This window comes from Dermochelys coriacea, chromosome 3 (genome assembly GCF_009764565.3).
Source record: "Dermochelys coriacea isolate rDerCor1 chromosome 3, rDerCor1.pri.v4, whole genome shotgun sequence".
Taxonomy (NCBI): domain Eukaryota; kingdom Metazoa; phylum Chordata; order Testudines; family Dermochelyidae; genus Dermochelys; species Dermochelys coriacea.
Window position 1 is genome coordinate 122,593,115 of NC_050070.1, and position 21,598 is coordinate 122,614,712.

Here is a 21,598-nt window from a genome sequence, read left to right on the forward strand (position 1 = left end):
GTCATTCAGGAGAGCTGGCAGTTTCTCAAGGAGACAATATCAAAAGCACAATTGCTATCCTGATGCAAAGGAAAGATTGGAATAATAGTGCTCCAGCAGGAACTCTTTAGTGACCTGAAAATCAAAAAGGAATCTTACAAAAAGTGGAAACATGGATGAATTTCTAAGGAGAAGTACAAAAGAACAGCACAAATGTGTTGAGACAAAGTCAGAAAAGGCAAAAGCAAAAAATGATTTACGCCTAACAAGGGAGGTAAAAGGCAATAAGAAAGAGGTTCTTTAAATACATTATGAGTAAGAGAAAGGCAAAGGAAAGTGTAGATGCTCTACTTAGTGAGAAAGGAGAGCTAATAACTGATGACATCAAGAAAGCTGAGGTGTTTAATGCCTATTTTGCTTCAGTCTTCACTAAAAAAGGCTAATGATGACTAGATACTCAGCACAATTAATATTCATTATGTGGGGAAGGAATGCAAGCCAAAACAGGGAAAGAACAGGTTGAAGAGTATTTAGATAAGTTAGATATATTCAAGTCAGCAGGGCCTGATGGAAATTCATCCTAGGGTACTTCTGGAACTAGCTGAAGCAATCTTCAGGTTTCAGAGTAGCAGCTGCGTATTTTCCACTGAATGCATCTGATGAAGTGAGCTCTAGCTCACAAAAGCTTATGCTCAAATAAAAGTGTTAGTCTCTAAGGTGCCACAAGTATGCCTTTTTTGGAAGCAATCTTGGAACTATTAGCAACGATCTTTGAGAACTCCAGGAGGATGGGTGAGGTCCCAGAGGATTGGAGAAGGACAAACATTGTATCTATCTTCAAAAAGGGGAACAAAGAGGACCTGGGGAATAATAGACCAGTCATCCGAATTTTGGTACCTGGGAAGATACCAGAACAAATTATTAAACAATCAATTTGTGAGCGCTGAGAGGATAATAGAGTTGTAAGGAATAGTTGGAATGGATTTGTTCAGAACAAATCATGTCAAACCAACCTAATTTCTTTCCTTGACAGAGTTACTGGCTTAATGGATGGGGGGAAGCAGTATATTTGATGTATCTTGATTTTACTAAGGCTTTTGACAGTCCCACATGACATTCTCATAAGCAAACTAGGGAAATGTGGTCTAGATGGAATTATTGCAAGGTCAGCGCACAACTGGTTGAAAGACCATATTTAAAGAGTAGTTGTCAATGGTTTGCTGTCAAACTGGGAAGGTGTATCTAGTGGGGTCCAGCATATGGGGGTCAGTCCTGGATCCAGTACTATTCAATATTTTCATTAATGACTAGATAATGGAAGAGTACACTTATAACATTTGCAGATGACATCAAGTTGGGAGAGGTAGCAAGTACTTTGGAGGACAGGATTAGAATTCAAAACAGCCTTGACAAATTATAGAATTGGTCAGAAATCAACAAGATGAAATTCAATAAAGAAAATGCAATGTTTCACTTAAGAAGGAAAACTCAAGTGCACAAAGACAAAATAGGAAATAACTGGCTAGGGGTAATACTGCAGAAAAGGATCTGTGGGTTATAGTGGATCACAAATTGAATATGAGTCAACAATGTGATGCAGTTGTGAAAAAGGCTAATATGTTTCTGGGGTATATTGAGAGGAGTGTTTCATGTTAGACATCAGAGGTAATTGTCCTGCTGTACTTGGCACTGGTGAAGCCTCAGATGGAGTACTGTGTCCAATTCTGGGTGTCGCACTTTAGGAAAGATGTGGATAAATTGGAGAGAGTCCAGAGAAAAGCTACAAAAATGATAAAAGGTTTAGAAAACCTGACCTATGAGGAAAAAATTTAAAAAAAAAATTGGTCATGTTTAGTCTTGAGAAAAGAAAACTGAGAGGCGGAAGGACAGAACAGTCTTCAAATTTGTTACTGGTGGTTATAAAGAAGACTGTCTCAAATGTTCTCTGTGTCCACTGAAGGTAGGACAGGAAGTAATGCGCTTAATCTGCAGCGAGGGAGATTTAGGTTAGATATTAAGAGAAACTTTCTAACTATAAGCATAGTTAAGATCTGCAATAGGCTTCCAAAGGAGATTGTGGAATTTCCATCATTGAAAGTTTTTAAGAACAGATTAGACAAACATCTGTCAGGGGTAGTCTAGGTTCACTTGGTCCTGCCTTAGCACAGTGGGCTGGACTTGATGACTTCTCAAGGTCCCTTCCAGCCCTAAATTTCTATGATTTCTATTATTTCTCTGAATATCATAATTACTTCTCATGGTGAGGGTGAAGGAGGAAAGAGGAGGGAATCTTAAGAAAATTAATCTGCCTGTAATTTTGGATAAATTTGGAAAAATGTCTGAATCTCTATCCGTTTATCTTGGCAAACCTGTAGACTTGGTGGTTTGTTCATTGCAATTTAGCTAGCAACTGAAAAGTTGTGATGCTGCAGAGGTGTTACTTGGCTTCATTCTCATCTATATGTAGTGACTCTGTATGGAGGAAGTGTCCATCAGTTCTGCCTTGGAGTTAGGCATTTATGACTTTGATTTAGGAGTACATTACGTTTTCTGGCTGCAGCCATATAATCTGTGGTATCACCCTGATGCCTTTCATTAGTTTTAGATTGGCTTATAGGGCTAGGCAACACCATGGGGGTTTGCACTGCTGCTGGATGCTAGGAGGCTTGCCAAATGCAGTTTTCAGCAGCAGGTAAAGATATTTTCAAACTCTGAGCTCCTGAACTGAGCTTTAACCCGGCAGCTGTGAAGACAGTAATGTCTGTGGGAGCATCCATGGGCTACTGGCTGTGGGTTCATATTTGTTGCTTAATAGAGTCTTTAGGTGTGATACAATGGGCCCTGCCAGAGTGCAGCTGAGCAACCTACTCTCCAACTCCTAATTAGTACTGGCACAAAGCCCAGCGGCAGAGTTTACTTCACTTTTACTCACAGCAAACGTGTACTCTAACTTTGCTGCGACTCACTGAGCAACAGAAACATAGGGTATGTCTGCACAGCCTACAGCCTCCCAGACTGGGTCAACAGACTTGGGCTAGCGGGGGGATCATGCTCATGCCCTAAAAATAGTTGTGTGTATTAGGCTGGTCTCTCATCAATGGTCTCTCTAGGCCTTGGCCAATGCCAGAAGCTTCAAAGGAAAGTGAAAAACCTTGAATGTTTAATACTGTATTTCAGGCACAGTTTTACTCTCATTGAAGTCAATGGCAAAACAGGAAAAGGACCAGGTATTAGGTGAGGAATGTCCTTATTTTCTACTCCCCATCCTTAGAACACTTAGTCCATATAATTTTATCCTAGCTAATGTAAGAGCAGATATTGTTCTTGCCCATGTGTAACCTTTTCGTAAATTCTTATGCTCTTTGCCTCAATAACATCCTACAGCCATGAGTTCCACAGATTCCACTTTACCCAATGTTTAACTCATGCCCTTTTATTTATATGTGTTGGTGTTTAATTCAACAGTATTTTCTCACATTCTCATTTAAAAGAAGGGATAAAGCATGCACCAAGACTTCTTACCATTCCCCACTGCATTAGAGTATCCATCACATCTGCTTTTTCTCATCTCCCTTCCAAATTAAATCAATGTAATCTCTTTAGCCTCTCCCCCTGTGACATACACCCTCCCAACATGCTCCCAATAATTTCTCTGGATCTTTGCCTCTTCAAGGGAAGATTGCCTAAAGGGAATGCAGCATTGATGCAGATCAAGCTTTATCTCACTGTGTATACTGGCATTATAATAGTGTGTGGATTATTCTTAGTCTCCTTCTTTATAGTACTTGATGTCTGATTGGCTTTCTGGAGTTCACAGCACAAATTCAACTCTTGGCATATTCCTTCAACGTATTTGTCTACATTAATAGTGACAATATCAGGCTCTTATGTAGCATTTTTCATCAGTAGATCTCAAAGTGCTTTACACAGGAGATAAAGTATCATCCTCTGTCTTACAGCTGGGGAAACTGAGGCATTGTGAGGGGAATTCACCTTAAAAGGTTTCCATGGGGCCTTCCCCCTTACAACTTGCTCACTTTGGAAACTGCTCAAGACAGATGATCACTTACAGATTGTATTCTCATCTTGAAGAATGGAGCAGGGGAGGCATCTATGTTAACTAGAGCCAGTTGAATTATCTATTGCAAATTAGTTATGTGACAAATGTAGCCCTTTTCTCTGTTTGCAGCTCTTTTTTTAACTTATCCCTATTATTTATTACTGTATTTGTTGTATGTAAATATTTTCCAATGTAAAAAATTTCCAATTTTGTCTTCACTGTGTCTTTGACATTATTTATTATTCATGTGCAAGATCAGTCAGCTAGGTCATGTGTAAAGCTTTTACTTTGTTTAAAATGTCCTTGGAACTTATCAGTGTTGAAAAAATGGGTGAAAATTGGTGCAAAAAATTAGCTTTGCAGTTTTCTGAGTAAATATTGGGGTAAATATCACTCTTTCCCCCTGTTTATTTAAAAAAAAATAAAAACCCAATTTTGTTCTGAAATGTAGTCGGACACAAATTTTCGTTTTCATCTATTTTCGCATGAAAAGTAGTTCACTAACTTGTATTTGCTTTAAATGCCGCTAACTTTTCATGCCATCTGTAAAGCTGGCCCATGCACAGATGACTGAAACATTTAAACAAAAGAATAACAAATGATGAAATATGCATAATCATTTGTATGGAAATTAATTAAACTTCCAGGATTTGTGGACATTTTATGAATAAACTTCCAGTCTTCTGACTACTCCTGAAATAGTAGTAATATGACTCTGCAAATAATAGCACAGTGTACTTACCATTTTCCCCCACAAATATATTCACAGATCACTTTTTGTATCCTTCAACCAGGTCTAGTGTTACCGTTGTTACTGGGAATTATACTCAATCTATGCACACGCTGAGAAGAGACTATTAGCTGGCATAAGTGTTTCCTCCTTCAGAAAATTATTATTTGGGATTTTTTCAGTTTGCAAATAGCTGGGTAACCATGGGCTGTTGCTGCTTGTTTGTTAGTCTTACCTCAGTCACGATGGATGATCCTGAAGAATCGTAAACCCAGCCATCTTGACAAGGGGTGAGCGGGTTACTGCTCCTGTTGCCATAACCAGTGAAGTTTTCTAAGGGGTTTGTGCAGCTGAGGCCAGTTGTGTTCCAGTCCACGTTGTATCTCCTGCACTGACCAGAGAGAGACTCCCCATGTCTCCCCTGCTCTGGAACAGTGTAATTCAGCTCCTCTTCTAGATTCCAGCCACATCTGCTGCTCAACTCAGCAACTCCAGGACTGAGACAGCGGTGTTCTGGAGTAAACCCCAGGAAGACGACACCCACATAAATAGGGGTGAAGGAGGCAGACAACAGGCATAAGACAAAGAAGGCTCGCTTCTGGAATAAGTCAAATTCCCCAATATGCTCTAGAATGTCATCTAAGGTTGGCATTTTTGCATATGGCAACTCAGTTAAAATAAGTAACCGGGCTGCTCTTCACAGCATTGCTCTGTATTTAGTTGGCAGCAGAGCTGTTTAAATAACTGCAGGATACTTGACCAAAAGTCAAATAGTTAATTTACCTTGTAAATTGACAAACCATGCATTGCAAGCTTTATTTCTCAAGCGTTGTTTCAAATCAAGCTTTGATTCTTATGTGATGCAAATTCTGCTGTTGGTGGTTAGCTTGTTTTGTGTGTTATGGCTTGGAAGATTACACTTGGTGTTTTACATAGCATCTGTTGATTTGTTAGTATATGATATAGGCTAGACAATTATTCCTCTGTAAAACACTTCTATTTGAGTCTATAAGCATTATAAATGCACATTGTGTTCTTCAGAGTAGCAGCCGTGTTAGTCTGTAAACGCAATAAGAAAAGAAGTACTTGTGGCACCTCAGAGACTAACAGGTTTATTTGAGCATAAGCTTTTGTGAGCTACAGCTCACTTCATTGGATGCATTCAGAATGTTCATAGGGGCTGAGATTTTTATACCCTCAAGTATAATAGATTCTAGCCTCTATATGCTGTGCTGGCAGTGTATATGGACCACACTTCCAGATTTTTAAAGGTATTTAGCCAGCTAACTATGCATGTAGATGCCAAGTAGGGTTTTCCAAAGCACCTAGGTGCCTAACCATTGGGAGTGTGGTGCCTAGATGCTTTGAAAAATCCCACTAGGCTCCTATCTGCATCTTTAGGTGGCTAAACATCTTCACAAATCTGGCCCAAACTTCCTCAGAGCCTCCAGTACAGAGTATGCTGATGGTTGGAGAGATGGCAGGGGAAGGGCCACAGCATAAAATAGCAGAGCAGCCCATAGGGGCTACAGGTCCATACAGTAGAGCAACACCTATGGCTGTTCTAATTTATGCTGGGAGCTGCACTAATCTCCAGAGCGAACAGAATTTGGGGCATGCAATGTTGGCCTTAAAACCTCCTTTGCTTCCCCTTCCTTCTGGGCTGTGCTTTGTTTCCTGCACCTCCTGGGAGATTTAGCTCAGAGACTAGCCCTAAACCATGTTCTACTCATGTGTATACGTTCCATTTATGTCATGTAACGTGATTATACAATGCTAACATTTGGGCTTATGCTAAAGCTATAAAGAAATCTCAATGTTCCCTTCACTCTCTTCTGTCTTTTGAGAGCATTTATGTTGTGCTCCTGTACTATGCTGAGATTCTAAGGCCAGAAGGTACCATTGTGATCATCTAGTCTGACCTTCTGAATAGTACAGGCCATTGTACTTCCGCAAAATAGTTCCCAGAGAAAAACATCCGGTCTTGATTTAAAAATTGTCAGTGATGGAGAATCCACCACAACCCTTGGTAAATTGTTCCAATCATTAATTACTCTCTTTGTTAAAAATGTATCCCTTATTTCAAGTCTGAATTTGTTTAGGTTCAGATTCCACCCATTGGGTCATCTTATACCTTTCTCAGTTAGATTGAAGAGTCTATTAAATATTTGTTCCCCTTGTAGGTACTTACAATTGTAATCAATTCCCCCCTAACCTTCTCTTTGTTAAGCTAAATAAATTGAGCTTCTTGAGACTCACTATAAGCCGTGTTTTCTAATTCTGTAATCATTCGCCATCCATGGACACTACCCGGCGAGTCACAAATATTGGCACTATTTTGAAATTAACAATTTCTATATGGCATAATAAAAGATCAGATTTTTTTCCTATTCACAGGGAGCTTTTAAACTATTTATAACCCAGACTATTGCATGCAAAGGCAGGAGATGAGTGATGTCCCCTGTAAGAGAGTGAGAGATGACCTTAAGTGCTATACGCATGCACTTTTCAGTAATTGTATCCACCAGCAAACGTCCTTTAAATTTACACTGGTTACAGACTTATTTATATTTAAACACAATACTAAACCAAACCAAAATAAATATAAGGGCAGGTGCATGAATGCATCTTGGAAATACACTCTGTCCTCCTTCTCTCCTCTGGGTATGTCCCAGCATGACTCCATGCCAGGAACTGCAAGTCGGGGAGCAATACAGGGTAGTTCCACTGCCCCTATGCCACAGGAGAATCCTCCCTGTGCCTGGTGTATCCTCTGGGGGTAGATCAGCAGGATTTGTGGCCCCTATATGCTGGAAGACTGGCCCACAGGGAAGCCCAGAATCTGGGCCTAAAAGATTAAATGGGCAGATTTGGAGTCACCTGAAGGTCAGCTATTTGTTGAACATCTAACCATAGACTCAAAAGCATGTGTTGGAGGTGGAAAATGCTGTCACTTTCATCATTATAAAGCTGCATTGCGTTAGCCCTTAGTTCTCCTGTAAGCCATGGTTCCCATTGACACCTGGGACTAGTCTGTTACAAAGCCCTTCTGTGTGTCTGGTCTGGCTGTCCCCCCTGTGTGTTCTGGCCCAATCTGATCAGGCTCCCATCCGCCAGGTCTGTTCTGTCTCCTTGTGGAGTAACTTGTACTTCAGCTGGGTTTTTTCAGTTCAGCCATTGACCCATAGCTCTAGCCCAGTGGTTCCCAAACTTGTTCTGCCGCTTGTGCAGGGAAAGCCCCTGGTGGGCCAGCCGGTTTGTTTACCTGCCGCGTCTGCAGGTTCGGCCAATCACAGCTCCCAGTGGCTGTGGTTTGCTGCTCCAGGCCAATGGGAGCTGCTGGAAGCGGCGGCCAGTACATCCCTCGGCCCGCGCAGCTTTCTGCAGCCCCCATTGGCCTGGAGCAGTGAACCGCGGCCACTGGGAGCTGTGATCGGCCAAACCTGTGGCGGTGGCAGGTAAATAAACCGGCCCGGCCCACCACTGGCTTTCCCCGCACAAGCAGCGGAACAAGTTTGGGAACCACTGCTCCAGCCTGTCCTCCCCCTAGTGCAGATCAAGATCTGGGTTCCCTCTGATGCTTTCTGAGGGGTTATAAGGCAAAGGTGAAAGAATCAGGAGCACCCATTTGAATGGAGAGTTACTGTATCTGTTTCCAGAAGACCATATTGCCCTGCTGCGGTAGGTTAATTAAAGCAGTTGTCTATTGAGACACTGTTACTGTGTATAATCAGTAATCTCTTTAGTTTATAGAAAGTAATGTATTATCACGCCTGCTATGAAATATGTCAACGCTCCAAAAGCTGAGTTAAGTGTTCCTGTACACTTAACTCCTGGAGCCTCTGATACACGTTTATAGTCTTTTTAAGGGATCTTCATTTAATACATAAACAAAGTTGAAACTAACAACCCGCTTTAGAAAATTGATTGTAGTTCACAATACAGATCGAAGCCAATAATAATAATAAAATGTTTTGTACTTAAACAGTGGCACTTTTTATCCATAGATCTCAAAGCATTTTCTAAAAGTGGGTAAGTATAGTGTTCCTCATTTTCCAAGATAGGGAATCTGAGTAAAAAAGAGCTTAAGTGACTTGCCCAAAGTGTCACAGATAGGAATAGAAACCAGGGGCTAGATTGACAAAAGGACTTACCCACCTAACTGCCCCAGGACAAGGCACGAATCGGGGGCAGATAGGCATTCCTCTGCCAAACTCACTTAGGGGGCCTGATCTGGTAAGCATGCTGAGAGCTCACCTACTGAATTGGGCCCCTCTAAACAAGCTGTCACAAAATGGCCAGGCGAGGTGGGGAGAGGGACCTCCCTTATAACTTTTAGGCCAGTAGTTGTTAGGGCACTCACCTGGGATGTAGGAGATCCCTTGCTCAAGTCTCCATTCCACTTTGCAGGGAGGGAGAGGAAGGGATCTGAACAAGGATCTCTCACCTCTCACATGACTGCACTAACCACTGGGCTATGGCATATTTTGATCTGGGATGCTCTCTCAGTCTCTCCAGTCAAAGCTGTTCTACTGTGACTAATTGAAAAAGTCATTGGACCGGAAAGCAAGCGAGCATGAGGCTGGCACTGTAATCTGGTGATTAGCACACTCCCATGGGAGACCCAGGGGCTAGTCTCCTGGTTCCAATGACTTTTTAAATTATTTATCCACAGTGGAGCAGCTTCATCAAGACAGAGTGAGGGAGCCCCACGTTAGAATATCCTGGAGCCCAGTGACTAGTGCCCTCACCTGGGAGGTGGCAGAGCCCTGTTCAACTCCTTTCTCCCCCTCAGGTGAAGAGGAGAATTGAGCCAGATGTCTCCCACATCTCAGGTGAGTACATTGACTACTGGGCTAAGAGCTAGAAGGGAGGGTGTTATCATTGTTCTCTTGCTCCCTGTGCTACTTGCTCAAATAGCATAGATGCCTAACGCCTAGAGTGGGTTTGCAGCTAAGAATCCCAAACAGAGATGGGCACCTCCCTGCAGCCTGGATTTAGGCAGTAGCTCTGAGAAAGGCACAGGATTTAGCACACACCCTTTTGCTTGGTATCTCCCCACCTCGTGTGCTGGCTTTTGTGGATCCCATTTGCAGGCTCCTATCTCTCCCCATTCATTGCCTAGGAGACGAGTTCAGCCTTTGTGAATCTCAGTGTTTTTTCTACAAGCCTAAAAGTGAGGTGTAGGGATGCTCAGAGTTGTGACACCTAAGTTTCTTTGTGAATCTAGCCCTTGGTCTCCTCATATTGAATCCCATGCCAGAACTCATTTGATAGTCACCACAACGCTTTAGTTCCTCTAGTAACATAGTTCTTCAATCAGATAGGTTAGTAATTATTTTTGTCTTACACTGTTCCATATGCATAAGCTCTACTTTATCATCATGCTTGCAAGAATAACGCTACTCCTGATATCAATCACTGAGAGTTCTGGGCATAGGATTGCTGGTTAAGACCTCATCCCACTTGTACAATTCCACTTAAATCCCCATTCGGTCTTAGCATGCCTGAAGGTGAAAACGGCCTTCAAAGAATAACAATATGCAGAGTTTTCCATTCGCCGATCTCTGAACATGTTGTTCAGGCTCAGAAGTTGACTTTTTATAAATTTGTTCTTTTACTGTCCACACAATATTTATTTACAGCATTTTACAGCAGAAAAAAGAGTAAGTTTTGCAGTTAGGTCACATTCTATTAATTAATTTTCATAAGAGAGTAAACAGTAACTCTGTAGGAGATTTTTTTCCCCTTGCAAAATAAAAATGTTGTTTTAAATTGAAGATGCAGCTGAACCAAAAACCGTGGATCTGTGCAGCTTGAACTCATCTTGGTATTAAATAATAAATATACTATGGCTTTGTGCAGTCCAGGAATCATAATGCATAATTATAACAAGTTCTCCAGTACTGCAAAAGTCACAGTACATAGTCCCTGCTATGTTTCAGAGTAGCAGCCGTGTTAGTCTGTATTTGCAAAAAGAAAAGGAGTACTTGTGGCACCTTAGAGACTAACAAATTTATTTGAGCATTAGCTATGAAGAGCTTACAGTTAAAACATGACAGACATAGTTGCCTGGAATATACTGGGAAGCCCAGAGGAGGGAATAATTGGGATGTGAGAAAAATATAGCTTTATGATTGACTAATAAACATTTCAATGTACCTTTAGCTGTATATTTATGAATATGTACTGTAATTAGTGTGTGATATTGTAATGGAAAAAACAAAATCTGATATTAGAAGGAAGGGAAATTAGATCTGGTCTGAAGGAGGATTGGTAACATCCAAGTGTTTGTATATCAGTTATTATCAAGGAGCGTTGATAAGTAATTGTTGTGGGGGAAAAAGAGATTATCTATAATCAACTGTTATTTTATAGTGCCAAAAGTGTCCTAGGTGCTTACAGAAAATACACAGAAGATATGTCCTAGGCTAAAAGAATGTACAGTCTAAGACCTCAATCCTGCAACTTCATTTGCAGGGGCAGACTACTATACCTGTTCTGAGGTCCATTAACTTCAATGAGAATCTGCGTGGGATCAGCAGGTCACCCACCCAAGAGTAGTTACAGGACTGGGACCTAGAAGATTGATTTGATAGGCAAGTGAAAATATAATGAATAGCAGGACACTGAGGGACAAGGTAGGCAATGGGATGTAGCTATGTTACATGGGTCCTCATTTTAGGCAAATCTACACCTTGATGGTTCAAATGTTCTACTTTATTTTTGACATAAGGGTAAAGATGCTCTTTTTGCATAAAGAAAAGGAGTACTTGTGGCACCTTAGAGACTAACAAATTTATTAGAGCATAAGCTTTCGTGAGCTACAGCTCACTTCATCGGATGCATTTGGTGGAAAAAACAGAGGAGAGATTTATATACACACACACAGAGAACATGAAACAATGGGTTTATCATACACACTGTAAGGAGAGTGATCACTTAAGATAAGCCATCACCAACAGCAGGGGGGGGAAAGGAGGAAAACCTTTCATGGTGACAAGCAGGTAGGCTAATTCCAGCAGTTAACAAGAATATCAGAGGAACAGTGGGGGGTGGGGTGGGAGGGAGAAATACCATGGGGAAATAGTTTTACTTTGTGTAATGACTCATCCATTCCCAGTCTCTATTCAAGCCTAAATTAATTGTATCCAGTTTGCAAATTAATTCCAATTCAGCAGTCTCTCGTTGGAGTCTGTTTTTGAAGCTTTTTTGTTGAAGTATAGCCACTCTTAGGTCTGTGATCGAGTGACCAGAGAGATTGAAGTGTTCTCCAACTGGTTTTTGAATGTTATAATTCTTGACGTCTGATTTGTGTCCATTCATTCTTTTACGTAGAGACTGTCCAGTTTGGCCAATGTACATGGCAGAGGGGCATTGCTGGCACATGATGGCATATATCACATTGGTAGATGCGCAGGTGAACGAGCCTCTGATAGTGTGGCTGATGTGATTAGGCCCTATGATGGTATCCCCTGAATAGGTATGTGGACAGAGTTGGCAACGGGCTTTGTTGCAAGGATAGGTTCCTGGGTTAGTGGTTCTGTTGTGTGGTGTGTGGTTGCTGGTGAGTATTTGCTTCAGATTGGGGGGCTGTCTGTAAGCAAGGACTGGTCTGTCTCCCAAGATCTGAGAGAGCGATGGCTCGTCCTTCAGGATAGATCCTTGATGATGCGTTGGAGAGGTTTTAGTTGGGGGCTGAAGGTGATGGCTAGTGGCGTTCTGTTGTTTTCTTTGTTGGGCCTGTCCTGTAGTAGGTGACTTCTGGGTACTCTTCTGGCTCTGTCAATCTGTTTCTTCACTTCAGCAGGTGGGTATTGTAGTTGTAGGAATGCATGATAGAGATCTTGTAGGTGTTTGTCTCTGTCTGAGGGGTTGGAGCAAATGCGGTTATATCGTAGCGCTTGGCTGTAGACAATGGATCGAGTGGTATGATCTGGATGAAAGCTAGAGGCATGTAGGTAGGAATAGCGGTCAGTAGGTTTCCGATATAGGGTGGTGTTTATGTGACCATCGCTTATTAGCACCGTAGTGTCCAGGAAGTGGATCTCTTGTGTGGACTGGTCCAGGCTGAGGTTGATGGTGGGATGGAAATTGTTGAAATCATGGTGGAATTCCTCAAGAGCTTCTTTTCCATGGGTCCAGATGATGAAGATGTCATCAATGTAGCGCAAGTAGAGTAGGGGCATTAGGGGACGAGAGCTGAGGAAGCGTTGTTCTAAGTCAGCCATAAAAATGTTGGCATACTGTGGGGCCATGCGGGTACCCATCACAGTGCCGCTGATTTGAAGGTATACATTGTCACCAAATGTGAAATAGTTATGGGTCAGGACAAAGTCACAAAGTTCTGCCACCAGGTTAGCTGTGACAGTATCGGGGATACTGTTCCTGAAGGCTTCTAGTCCATCTTTGTGTGGAATGTTGGTGTAGAGGGCTTCTACATCCATAGTGGCTAGGATGGTGTTTTTAGGAAGATCACCAATGGACTGTAGTTTCCTCAGGAAATCGGTGATGTCTCGAAGATAGCTGGGAGTGCTGGTAACGAAGGGCCTGAGGAGGGAGTCTACATAGCCAGACAATCCTGCTGTCAGGGTGCCAATGCCTGAGATGATGGGGCGTCCAGGATTTCCAGGTTTATGGATCTTGGGTAGCAGATAGAATACCCCAGGTCGGGGCTCCAGGGGTGTGTCTGTGCGGATTTGTTCTTGTGCTTTTTCAGGGAGTTTCAGCAAACAGGGAAAGATTAAGAATGAGCTCTCAAAACGGGATACTCTCATAAAGAATCAACCTTCCACACAAACTTCCTCGTGGCTGGACTTTACAAAAACTAGACAAGCCATTTACAAAACACACTTTGATTCTCTACAAAAGAAAAAGTTCACTAAGCTATCTAAACTACTATATGCCACAAGGGGCCACAACAATGGTTCCCATAACCCACCCAGCAATATTGTTAATCTATCCAACTATACTCTTAGCCCAGCAGAAGAATCTGTCCTATCTCGGGGCCTCTCCTTTTGCCCCTCCACCCCCACGAACATGATACAGTTCTGTGGTGACCTAGAATCCTATTTTCGACGTCTCAGACTCAAGGAATATTTCCAACACACCTCTGACCAACATATTAACCCACAGAGACCTTCCTGCCAACACTACAAAAAGAAGGATTCTGGGTGGACTCCTCCTGAAGGTCGAAACAGCAGCCTGGATTTCTACATAGACTGCTTCCGCCGACGTGCACGAGCTGAAATTGTGGAAAAGCAGCATCGCTTACCCCATAACCTCAGCCATGCAGAACACAGTGCCATCCACAGCCTCAGAAACAACTCTGACATCATAATCAAAAAGGCTGACAAAGGAGGTGCTGTCGTCATCATGAATAGGTCGGAGTATGAACAAGAGGCTACTAGGCAGCTCTCCAACACCACTTTCTACAAGCCATTACCCTCTGATCCCACTGAGAGTTACCAAAAGAAACTACAGCATTTGCTCAAGAAACTCCCTGAAAAAGCACAAGAACAAATCCGCACAGACACACCCCTGGAGCCCCGACCTGGGGTATTCTATCTGCTACCCAAGATCCATAAACCTGGAAATCCTGGACGCCCCATCATCTCAGGCATTGGCACCCTGACAGCAGGATTGTCTGGCTATGTAGACTCCCTCCTCAGGCCCTTCGTTACCAGCACTCCCAGCTATCTTCGAGACATCACCGATTTCCTGAGGAAACTACAGTCCATTGGTGATCTTCCTAAAAACACCATCCTAGCCACTATGGATGTAGAAGCCCTCTACACCAACATTCCACACAAAGATGGACTAGAAGCCTTCAGGAACAGTATCCCCGATACTGTCACAGCTAACCTGGTGGCAGAACTTTGTGACTTTGTCCTGACCCATAACTATTTCACATTTGGTGACAATGTATACCTTCAAATCAGCGGCACTGTGATGGGTACCCGCATGGCCCCACAGTATGCCAACATTTTTATGGCTGACTTAGAACAACGCTTCCTCAGCTCTCGTCCCCTAATGCCCCTACTCTACTTGCGCTACATTGATGACATCTTCATCATCTGGACCCATGGAAAAGAAGCTCTTGAGGAATTCCACCATGATTTCAACAATTTCCATCCCACCATCAACCTCAGCCTGGACCAGTCCACACAAGAGATCCACTTCCTGGACACTACGGTGCTAATAAGCGATGGTCACATAAACACCACCCTATATCGGAAACCTACTGACCGCTATTCCTACCTACATGCCTCTAGCTTTCATCCAGATCATACCACTCGATCCATTGTCTACAGCCAAGCGCTACGATATAACCGCATTTGCTCCAACCCCTCAGACAGAGACAAACACCTACAAGATCTCTATCATGCATTCCTACAACTACAATACCCACCTGCTGAAGTGAAGAAACAGATTGACAGAGCCAGAAGAGTACCCAGAAGTCACCTACTACAGGACAGGCCCAACAAAGAAAACAACAGAACGCCACTAGCCATCACCTTCAGCCCCCAACTAAAACCTCTCCAACGCATCATCAAGGATCTATCCTGAAGGACGAGCCATCGCTCTCTCAGATCTTGGGAGACAGACCAGTCCTTGCTTACAGACAGCCCCCCAATCTGAAGCAAATACTCACCAGCAACCACACACCACACAACAGAACCACTAACCCAGGAACCTATCCTTGCAACAAAGCCCGTTGCCAACTCTGTCCACATATCTATTCAGGGGATACCATCATAGGGCCTAATCACATCAGCCACACTATCAGAGGCTCGTTCACCTGCGCATCTACCAATGTGATATATGCCATCATGTGCCAGCAATGCCCCTCTGCCATGTACATTGGCCAAACTGGACAGTCTCTACGTAAAAGAATGAATGGACACAAATCAGACGTCAAGAATTATAACATTCAAAAACCAGTTGGAGAACACTTCAATCTCTCTGGTCACTCGATCACAGACCTAAGAGTGGCTATACTTCAACAAAAAAGCTTCAAAAACAGACTCCAACGAGAGACTGCTGAATTGGAATTAATTTGCAAACTGGATACAATTAATTTAGGCTTGAATAGAGACTGGGAATGGATGAGTCATTACACAAAGTAAAACTATTTCCCCATGGTATTTCTCCCTCCCACCCCACCCCCCACTGTTCCTCTGATATTCTTGTTAACTGCTGGAATTAGCCTACCTGCTTGTCACCATGAAAGGTTTTCCTCCTTTCCCCCCCCTGCTGTTGGTGATGGCTTATCTTAAGTGATCACTCTCCTTACAGTGTGTATGATAAACCCATTGTTTCATGTTCTCTGTGTGTGTGTATATAAATCTCTCCTCTGTTTTTTCCACCAAATGCATCCGATGAAGTGAGCTGTAGCTCACGAAAGCTTATGCTCTAATAAATTTGTTAGTCTCTAAGGTGCCACAAGTACTCCTTTTCTTTTTGCGAATACAGACTAACACGGCTGCTACTCTGAAACCTCTTTTTGCATAGGTGATGCTGCAGATGCAGGGCATTTATGTATGTTTTGAAAGAGAAGAGGGTAGAGGCTTGTTAAACAGATTCCAAGTAGACTAAGAACAAGGGGCCACATGGAAGAAGGCACAGAAATATTAATGAGAAGAAAAGCCACAAGGGATATCAAGGCTGGCATTACTGGTACAGCACAGAGGACTGATGAGGGGAATGCAAAAAGACACTCTGGCCCTGATTCAGCAAAATACTTAAGCAAGTGCTGCTTAAGTCCATCCCTTTTCAGCAGCACTGGTAAGCATATTGTGACATAGCAGAGGCACAAGTCAGACTAGTTGGGGCTGTGTCACCCCTGCCCTGTAAACTGGGGATGCCTTTTACAATGCCTTGCTGCTATCGTCTCCAACATGGACTGCTCACAAACAGTCTCCAGCACTCAGGTCACTCCCAGCTATGTCTGTGTGTGCTTCAGCCAGACAGCTGCACGTTGGCTTTTGCCAGCCTTGGTTATACTGCATGGTGACCCCAACACACCTCCAGTCCTGAATCATCCCTCAGAAATGTATGTTCTGTACTGCCCAGCCTTTTCCTGGACAGTACAAATATATTAAATCCATTATTCCTTTAAGGGAATAATATGCCATCTTATTATTTTAAATAGAGAATCCAGACATTCTGATTCTAATACATTGGATTAGATAAAACAGTAAAACAAGTTTATTAACTACAAAGAGGTTTTAAGTGAGTATAAGTAGTAAGGCATAAAATTAAAAAATGATTACAAGAAAAATAAACATAAAACACTACTGGTGCCTAATTTAATGAACTGTATTAGATTCAGAGCAAAGTTTTCTCACTATATGCTTTCAGCAGTCATAGTGACCAAACTTTAGGTCAGGTCCCCGGCCCCAGAGTCCAACAGCTGCGTCCTTTATCTTTTCAAGTGCAGAGAATGCAATGGGGAGGGAGAGAGATGAGGATGTTTTGGGGTGTCTGCCCCTTCTTTTTATAATCCGAGCTTTGAGAAGCATTTCCAGCGGGGAGCAAGGCAACAAGCATACTGTGGAAGGAAACTCCATGCTCTTTCTTTGCATAGATGTAGATTTTTGCCCCTGCCCCCTTTCCTGCCAAAGAATGTCCACTTAGCAGGTAATGGTCCATCAGCTGTGTTTACACCTGGCTTAGGCATCAGCTTGCCCTTTGTCTCTGAGGAACTGGTCTGGCCATTCCCCAGATTTATCTGGAAAATATACTTTTAGTCATGATCTCATTATGTTTATAACTTCACATATAACACTGTTGTGTGCATTTTGCCATGCTGTTATTGATCAACAAATTATGAGTTTTTAAGTGATACCTCAGAAGGCATACCTTGTACAAACATTATTACTTTAGTGTGCAGGGTGTGAACACAAGGCTATATTCTGTCACAACATGCTTAACATTGAGCATCTGCATAAATTATATTAAAGTCAGTTTTCAGAGTAGCAGCAGTGTTAGTCTATATTTGCAAAAAGAAAAGGAGTACTTGTGGCACCTTAGAGACTAACAAATTTATTTGAGCATAAGCTTTCATGAGCTGCAGCTGACTTCATCGGATTCATTCAGTGGAAAATACAGTGGGGAGATTTATATACACAGATAACATGAAACAATGGGTGTTACCATACACACTGTAAGGAGAGTGATCACTTAAGATGAGCTATTACCAGCAGGAGAGCGGGGGGCGGGGGAGGGAAGAAAACCTTTTGTAGTGATAATCAAGGTGGGCAAAAAGTTTATTAAAGTCAGTGGGATTTAATCACATGCTTAAAGTTAATCGTGTGTTTAAGCACTTTGCTAAATAAGGATGGATTGATGAATCAGAGTCTCTGTCAGAGATGTTAGGGGCAAGTGTAGATTCCCCAGAGTCATATAAAAGGTTATTTAACATTATGGCACTTGATGATAACATGAGAGAATTCACCTTGAATGTCTTTACTCGGATGATTCATACAAGTTCTTTTGGCTTCTAGGGTAAGAATCAGTTTTGCATTTCTGCAGAAATAGTAAAGCACCCAATTATTTTTATTTGGCGGGGGGATAGCTTTGTTTAGCTGGCTTATAATCAGTAGCCCCCCCTTTTTTTTTTAAATAAAAGCCATTGTGAAGCAGGTAAAATTTGGCCTTGTGAGTAGTAACTAGTAATGAATCCCTGCGGCAAATTCAGAAAAAATCTGTCCTCCCTCCAAGTTTCTGGTATGATTTTTTGAACTCAAAAAAAATTTGAAGAAACTGATTCAGTATGTTCCATTAATTTTTTATTGTTGGGCAAGTTAGTAGCAATAGTGCACCTGTGAGAATACTGGCTTTTGTTTGACTGTGGCTCGGGCTCTTGTTACAAAGGGTCATTGCACTGCAAGGCTGCAGCAGAGAAGCCATCAGATGACCCCCCTTTAGTAAATTGACATTCAAGGATTTTTGGCAAAAACGATCTGTGAAGGGGTGGAGGACGGACCTGAGCTCTCATGATTGAATTGCCTTTTATACACCTGGTCCAACTCTCATTAAAGTCCATGGAAGACTTGCATAGATTTCAAAGGGATTTGGGTCAGGCCCTATTTCTTTTTGTTGTCTCAGTAACTTTGTCCTGGGTCCTTGACACTCAGTGAAGTACACAGCTGTCTGCTGGGCCTTAGGGTCTGCTCTGATTCCTGTTGAGGTTAATGGGAGTTTTGCCAGTGACTTCAAGAGTAGTATGATCAAGCCCCTTGCAACACACTAAGCAAAAACATCTGTGAATTTTTTGTGTAGTTTTACCCTCGCAGCTCAGATTCTGTACACACTTGCCAAGATGAATTGTTTGCTGGTACCTAAATCCAATTAGAATTTCCCTCTGCAATTAGCTTAATTGAAAAGCTAGCAGCAGGCCAAATGTTTTGCTTTCAGTTGACGGTTTGTTTTGAAAACGTAATAAATATCAGGCCTATGGGAAGGAACAAACTTTTAATGTTACCTTTGAACATCTCCCTGTACTTGGTTTTATGTGCTCCTTCGTAGCATTATCTTTTCTTTTCAGTGATTTGTTATGTGTTTTTCCCACTCATCAACTGTCTTCCAACCTTTATTTACCCGTAGCAGCTTGTGTGGGTAGCACTGCCAATACAAGAAGTGTAATGCTAAAGTGTGAGGGTTTGTGTTAATAAAATACATTTTAATGATGCTTAAAAATAACATATTTACTCTGCATAACCATCTGAGTGGTGAGATTTGCTCTTTAAAGGGGAACTTACATATTGGCGCGACCTTGAAATGAAAAAGAAGCTGTATTTTGTCAGTGTTTTTCAGCATTCTCTTTACTATTATTATACCAGATATCTGTGCTGTAAGGGGCGCTTTCTTCACAGCCTATAGTGAAACCATAGAGTCCGAGCCTACAAATCTGGATTCCTATGAGAAGTATCCACTAACCCTAATGGAGCTACTTGGGTGAATAAGGAATACTCATCTGGGGTTGGGTTTATAGGTCTGGGGCTAAATCCTGTATTCATGTCTGTCACCACTGAAAGATTATGTCATAAAGCCAACTGAAACTGCAAGGAGAGAGAGAGATTGAGGATGTAATCTCAGCAAAGACCTTGGGGTTAACACTCCAGCTCTTATAAGAGATGCCGCGGGAACTTAAATATCAAGTGACCCAAATTTTTGATGGCTGTAGTTTAGGGAATGATGAAACAAGAGGGAAAAGATGGGCTGTACATTTTTAAACAAAAATACTATTGCCGTGGTAATTTTGGTCCAGAGCCTGTGAACCCCTTACTCACATACACATATAGTCCTTACTCCCTTTAATCCCTTTGACTTCAATGGGACTACTCAAGTGAGTAATAGTTTTCAGGATTCTGCCTTTAATTTTCAAAGCTAATGAGAACAATTCTGAGCATGTGGATAAAGTGAATCGATTAGATTTTGTTCTGATACATTTTGTACATTCCCTCCCCACCCCATTTTTAAAAGGCATGGAGAGTCAAAGATTTTTCCCTTACAAAAGTCCATGGACTGGCATGCATGGAAACTCCTTAATAATCAGTTTCTGCCGCACGGAAGGCAGACATATCAGGGGTGGCATATGACCCAAAAGATAGTGGCAAACATTTTCTGTCTGGGACATCCTATGTTATTATATGACCCATTGTGACGTATTTTATTCCAGAACTGGCGAGAAGAAATTCCATGAAGCGTAAAAGGAGAGAATGTAGTGTCCCCAGTGTCTCACTTTAGAGCTTTTATTACCTCTTTTTTGAAGTCAGAGTTTTCAAAATGGAAGAGTCTGAGGTAAGCCTGGCTGATTGTAAGAGCATGAGTGGGAGGAATGAGACCTTTGTGCTTTGTACTGGTAATACCAATACCAATACAGAGCTGGCTAGTGAGAGTCCATTCTCAAGGTGAGAGTGAACAGAAGGGAGTCTGGGTGTGTGAGGCGTAGGCAGTTAGTACTTCATGGACTAAAGTAAGGGCAGTTCATGAAATTAAATAACTAACTAACTAAATAAATGATTAAAACAGCTTAGTTCTTAAGTTACAGATCAAAATAAAACCTATCACAGGTGAGTACCCAGTCACAAGGGAAAAGATCAGTTTAAATATGGAGCCCAGCAGTAGATGACTAAGTGTGGAGGCTACCTATTCTACTGCACAGACTTCAAGTTGAATGAATAGCTACCTACCTTGTGCCCAAGTAGAGCATGTACAGGGGTGGGCGATCAGGGTGGATGAGTGGGTGCCACTTTCTGGGGGTGACAAATCATCTCTTTCTTTTCTCTGCTGTTGATGCGGGAAGGGTTGGCAAAACATCTAGCGCTGGCCCTGCCTATGCCTATATCTGGTGCAAGTAGCTCGTGACCCTTTGAGCCCAACTACAGCAGACTGGGGCCAAAGTTGCAGAACTGGTGACAGAGGATCTTTTTTTTTTTTTTTTTTACAAATACAGCATAAGGGTGCATTATAGACAGGGCCCACCTCAGAAATGGCTGCTCTGATTCTCCTAGTACACATAACACACAGGAGAGATTAAGGACAAGGAGCAAGTTGTCTTGCAGGCCAGGGGATCCTGACCACCTGTAATTGGCGATGGTCAGAACCAGAGGCTGCCAGGCCTATGTGAAAAGACCCTGGTTTACTGAGTGGAACTAGGTACTGAGAAAACCTTCTGCTCCCTTCAGCTGCCATCAACCATGCCCTGCTTTGCAGGGATGTGTATTTTGCCAGAGACTGGTGGCTGTAGAACCTCCTTCCCCCAAGCCTAAGGGTTCAAGTCAACAGAGAATCAATTTCAACGGATATTGAGGAAATGATTC

The 21,598-nt window shown here is 42.3% G+C and overlaps 1 protein-coding gene across 2 annotated transcripts in view; it reads right to left on the reverse strand.

The window, feature by feature from the left end:
* Window positions 1-5,497, reverse strand: part of LOC119853395 (solute carrier family 22 member 2-like) — a 29,558-nt gene extending 24,061 nt beyond the window's left edge. For both annotated transcript variants that reach the window (XM_043511245.1, XM_043511244.1), the window contains exon 1: window positions 5,005-5,497. In XM_043511245.1, the coding sequence (XP_043367180.1) occupies window positions 5,005-5,421 (417 nt within the window). In that variant the 5' untranslated portion in view covers window positions 5,422-5,497. The remainder of the gene's footprint in view (window positions 1-5,004) is intronic.
* Between the last annotated feature and the right edge of the window lie 16,101 nt (window positions 5,498-21,598).